This window comes from Patella vulgata, chromosome 5, assembly GCF_932274485.2.
Source record: "Patella vulgata chromosome 5, xgPatVulg1.2, whole genome shotgun sequence".
Lineage (NCBI taxonomy): Eukaryota > Metazoa > Mollusca > Gastropoda > Patellidae > Patella > Patella vulgata.
The window spans coordinates 63,744,501-63,750,544 of record NC_065883.2 but is presented as its reverse complement, the minus strand read 5'-3'; the positions used below and the strand labels follow the sequence as shown (position 1 = coordinate 63,750,544).

The 6,044-nt window shown below is 36.5% G+C and overlaps 1 protein-coding gene across 1 annotated transcript; it reads right to left on the bottom strand.

Annotated features, from left to right (window-relative positions):
- Positions 1-4,633: 4,633 nt before the first annotated feature.
- Positions 4,634-5,854, bottom strand: LOC126820575 (phosphatidate cytidylyltransferase, mitochondrial). The gene has a single exon (XM_050548621.2). The coding sequence runs from the start codon at positions 5,753-5,755 to the stop codon at positions 4,730-4,732; it is 1,026 nt and encodes a 341-aa protein (XP_050404578.1). The 5' UTR covers positions 5,756-5,854; the 3' UTR covers positions 4,634-4,729.
- Positions 5,855-6,044: the final 190 nt, after the last annotated feature.

Sequence of the window (6,044 nt, the reverse complement as noted above, 5' to 3'; positions counted from 1 at the left end):
AACGAGCCGGTTGGTGACTTGGTTGATTGCCCGTCAGTCCGCCCACCGAGGGCCGGGCTTCGCACTCCCAAGTGGGGGCAGCACGCCCCCCCCCCCTTCTGAAAATCCTGGATCCGCCCCTGAATGCAGTCAGTTTTATTTTCCAGTTATTTTCAAACCTTGGATCACGTATTAGTCCAAAGTCTTGCTCAAATATTCCTAAACAGTCATTTCCTCGAAGAATCGTTCCACAAACAGAAATAGCTAACAGACCGTGTGGATCTTTTTGTGATCTAACACCTTCAGCACTTACATTTGGATTAAATAATATTAACTCATCTTTTGTAATGGCTAAAAGTCTACCAGAAACCATTTCACATCCTTCAAATTGTTCAGTAGAGTTACAGAATTACTAGTAACCGTTAACAGTCGTAACCATCTGACAAATGTTTCTGCTAATAGCTGATCGGTAGCAGATGAACTATTGGTCATGAATTTATCACTGGTTGGTTGGTTTATTTGATAACCACTTTAATTATTTTGATATACCGGTACTGGATCTGGCAAAGTTAAAAGCGAACCATCTGTTATATTTGATCATGACCTTGTACTATATGTACGTGTATGTGTGTATTTTGTATAAGAGTTACTGGTTGTAATGGAGGGGTGGTGGTATGTCTCCTGAGTTATCTCCTTCTCCTGAATTAGAATCATCATCCTGCTTAAATTAATAATTTTAATGTGTGTGATAAGATTACTAGTCATCAACATCCCATCCCCTTGCACCTGTTTGGAAGGCATATAAGCAAAACAACTTCTTTATGTTGGTAATCAATATAAAAATATATCAGATTTCTCAAACAGTGTCCAGCGCCCTTATTCACGAAAACTTAAACTAAGTAACAACCGAAATTTTAAGAAATACTGCAACTTCATTGGATATATGCAAATTGATTTTACTGGTCAGCCAATCGAATTGCAGTATTTCTTAAAATTTCGATTGTATCTTAGTTTAAGTTTTCGTGCATAAGGACCCTGTTTAAGAGCTATTGCTCTCTGTACATATATAAACCAAGCAATGTCAACTACCTTTGCTTGATTGTTACTTACTTGTCAAATCTAGATTTGTAAGTATGTGAACATTGTCATAAATTCACATTTCAACACATGGAATAACCCAATCTGTTTTACAGACCTAATGCGACATCCGCAGCGAATATTCACTGCGGATCAGTGTGGGAATAACCATGGGACTAGCCAGAAGATATCACAGTAGCTAAGCGAGTCAGTATCTTGAATACTTTCTGAGATAGGCTCTAGAATAATGATTACATATCAAAAAATAATTCAAAATAAAATAAGTTAACAATGATCAGCTATGACCATGGGCGTCACACATGGAGGGGTCTTCGGGGGGGGGGGGGTGAATATACTTGGCCATAGTAGGCCCTAACCCATATTTATTTACAACAATTATTAGGATTAGTTAAGATTCTATCTGTATAAAACAATGTACAAATTAAAACACAAACACTTATCTTTACTTTTTGAAATCCATTTATAATACACAAAATACTTTTAAATATCTATACAACTTTCTTGTAAATGTCCACGTGTATATGTAGTTAACAGGGTGATTGTCAAATATGCATCCTCATAAACTAAAGTTATGTGATCAAGTTTTGTTTCATTTGGATCCTCCTCATAAAAATTCCCCTACTAAACTCTCTTTGTCGTGTTGTTCATAACTCAAGCGTAACATTCAATATGTAAAAGTGGTGAAAAAAATATGAATACGGCACCTCCTGACTTAAACATGACTAACATTGTATTGGTGTGATGTTTTAGTTTAACCCCGTAAAATATGCCAAAACAGTGTTTACAGAAGACTGAAACTTTAAACAAAAATTATGGGGGTGCTCTCCCCCCCCCCACAGTGGAAGGGTGACCCTCCCACACTCTCCCTATCGCACTACATCGGCTGTTGCGCAGCCTCATGCCTCCGGCGTCACAGGTTGTCAACTTTTTATATGTAATTTCATTTGCGCCCCCCCCCCCAATATATATTTCACAGCTGCGCCTATGGCTATGACAGAGATTATAGTAGTAATGAGATAATCTGTCTATAAACATTACATAATCAAGGCCCAGTTAGTCGCCTATTATTAAAATATTATTAAGTTTAAATATTTATCATTACTATTTATTGATTATTGTCACCCGGTAACCTCTAGTATATTACTATTAGAGGAAAGATTGTAGGCAGTTGACCACAGGCAGCAGGACATACTGAAGGTCAGGTCTCTGATAAGTTATTCCTTAGAGACTGTTCCTTATTAAGTCACCTAGCCTGTGGGTTATTATTGTATATTGGGATCACGGTGGCTAAGTGGGTGAGACGCTGGCTCGCTAGCCTGGAGGTCGGGTGTTCGATCCCTGCATTGGCCGAGAAAGTTCATCCCGATTTTCAGGCGTGGTTCCCATTGTTTGTGACGGAGGGCCTGACAAGGACAGCTGTCTAGTCGTTCGGATGGGACGAAAAACCGAGGTCACGTAAAAGATCCCTTGACAGTTGGAATTCGATATAAAAGTAGGCCATAGTGCCGCTGTCCGGGCAAAATTTCCCTCATAGCACACTGTATGGTGTATGCCCGTCTTTATTAGCCCAGTTCGGAGCAGAACAGTAGGATGTTAAACCCCATTTCATTTCATTTATTGTATATATTATTATCAAGTATTGTTACAAGAATAGAGAACTATACCAAGAAGAAGTGAGTTGTTCAATTATTGTATGTTCAATCTTACACCCCCAACTAGATTGAACATACACCCCATTGTCGCAGGTTGGACTTATAAGTACATGCAGGTCCATAAACCCCGGATGATAATACTGTGATATTCAAAGGTTTTTAAACTAATAATCCATACTGAATGAACGATAACAAACGTCAAGTTTTAATAACGAATTACAATCCCACTTCGGTCCACATCAGTAAGATCATTAAAGATCATTGGCATATCCTCCACAGCTCCAACGACTGCCTTGTTGCTTTCCCCAAACCCTGTCTTACAGCTTACCAAGTCCATCAAGAACCCCACCGTGAAACCTAAAGTTAGTGGGAAAAGTTACTATTATTTAGACAACCCGAAATGCCCCTTATTCAGTGCCAATATTGCAATACGTTAAAACTCAAGAACACATTCTGTTCTAGTAAAACTGGCAAATCTTATAAATGTTCTACCAATTGGACCTGCCATAGAAACTAGCGGCTGTCAGGCAGGATACGCCCACATTTTGCAAGAGATGGATAGAGAACAAGCTAAAAACAATCAGGGGCCATATATTTTCTAAAATGCGAAAATATCAAAAGGCACTGAGATTTTTGGAACATAAAGATATCTTTTAAGTTTCATCAAAATTGGATAAAAATTGTGACCTCTAGAGGGATCATAACCTTTGTATTACATACTTATACACAATTTGCGTACAAAGAGCGGCCATTTTGTCGGGCAGTTTCATTTCGATTTTCCCGAAATTCCAATTCAACCTTCATTGTGGTAGAATGGTGATACATGTATCTAAACGGTTTTAAAAATCGGAAATAGAAATGTGACCTTTAGAGAATCCACAAGCTAAAAATGCGATTTTCGACCAATAGGGGCCATAATCCAGGAAGTTACGTTCGGATATGCGTGATTATCAAAAGGATCCAAGATCTTTATTATAAAAACATATATTTAAAGTTTCATCCAAATCGGATAAAAACTGTGGCCTCTAGAGGGTCCACAACCTTGATATACCATATTTTTACACTATATGCGTACATTTTGTCAGGCAGTTTTGGTCCGATTTTCACGAAATTCGAACTCAGCTATCATTAGGGTGTAACGGTGACATATTGAAACGTTTTTTTAAATCGGATAAAAATTATGACCTCTAGAGGGACAACAATCGGGGGCCATAATTCAGGAAGTGACAATCCGATATGCGCGAATATCGAAGGGAACAAAGATCTTTGGGTTATAAACATGCATTTCAAGTTTCATCAAAATCGGATCAAATTTGTGACCTCTAGAGTGTCCACAAGCTAAAAACCTGATTTTTCGTACAATCAGGGGCCATAATCTATGAAGTTATGGTCCGATACATGCTAGTATCAAAAGGAACTGAGATCTTTGGGAGATAGACCTATATATTTCAAGTTTCGTCAAAATCGGATAACAATTGTGACCTGTAGAGTGTCCACAAACAAATTGTGGATGGACTGACGGACAGGGGCGATGACAATATTTATATTTTTATAAAGCATCGAGAAATCAAATTGATTATCACTCTGTCAAAAATGCTCAATATCGAACTTATAGTCAAGGGATTGATGTAATGAAACTAAACACCAAGTTTCGTTACTCTCATTCAATTTAAATCATGTTCCAAATCATTGACACATGAAATTGCTTATTATCTCTGCATACCCTAAGCATATAATTCGCATCATCTAACTTAGTCAAGCCATTCACTTAATGAGCATTAACATGCTTCCAAATTTTTAGAACATTCTCTCTTTATTATGTTCCAAAAGGTGTGTCGGACTAAGGGACAAACAGGAAGAAAACCCCTTTTTAATATTTAAAAAAAAAAACCCAGACAAAATAAAACCATTTATATTAATACAATTTAATTATCCTAATTTTACACACACACTTCAGTCATAAATATTACATTACATAATCTGATATCTACTAATATGCATCATTTGCTTTTCCACATTTTCTTCATTTTTTGAGAAGAATATTTGACTGATTTGATTATACCAGCCGTGAAGATACCCTTAACACTTTGATTCCAACTAGAAGATTTAACAATATCTGATATAGATGCAGCTACATGGTCTGAACAATTACTATCATGAGCAAATGCACGTAATACTTCTTCATAGTCGGGATAACGTCCAGTGCTATATCGAGAATGTAATAAATTTCTCTGAACAGTGGAGGGTAGTAAATTAAGGTGGTGCCACTGTGAAACATAATTAGGATACTGTTCAAATTTACCGGTATCTTTATGCCAGTATACATGTTCTTCATTATCTAGTATAGATTGATACAATTTACGGAAATGGATCACATTGGGCTTAACTATTTTCTCAATTTTCTTTTTGTCTTCACCTATAGTCATTCTAAAATCCCCACTATACGATAAACCTGTTATAGTCTGATAAAGTTCCTCTTCTGTAAAAGTTTCTGGAAGAAGCAGTAAGGCACAGTGAACGGCGCTCATTAAATTAATCTGCATGGCATTCTTTAAGTCTTGATTATTTGGAAATTTAAGAATATGAACAGGTTTGTGGAGACGACCACTTACATATAAGGTGTCCCAATCCAAGAGATCAGTAATAAGTCGATCCGTACTAATCACACCATATTTGATTATTCTATTTTCAAAAGGAATTAATGTATTGAAATAAACACCTGAGCCTCTTTTGTCTTGAATATTAGTTATAAATCTTGCACCTAGATATTTTAAAAAAGAATAGTGTTTTTTGTTAAGAACTAAATTTTCTTTATGCCATTTTACAGGTTCATCTACAACAAATATAAAGTCTAACATATTCTCATCTTTGGACGGGTGATCTTCTTGTTGAAATACTGCCGAACCATAAGAAAAGGCCATTTGCAATCCACTGGGGAAGGATGATAATATTCTACTATATAAAGCAGCTGCTGATTGGGTATCAACCAATGATGAACAATAGCGTAACAACCTAGACATTGTCATGAATAAAGAGTTAATATATTCACTTAGAATATGACAATTTTTTACAACAAAAACAGATTTCACTAATATAGTTTACAAAACTAGCATCCAGAAATCTAATTTGAATCCTTTTCATCCTTTTGAAATACACCCATACCAGTAACTGATGAACTTTGAAACATTTCTAATTTCCTTTGGCCTCTTCTGAAGATTGATTCTATTCTTATAACATCTGTTTTAGGGATCGTGGCATTTTTACGAAACTCTTGCCTAATATATCCCTCAAATCCTGGTTTGTCTTTAGTTGCCC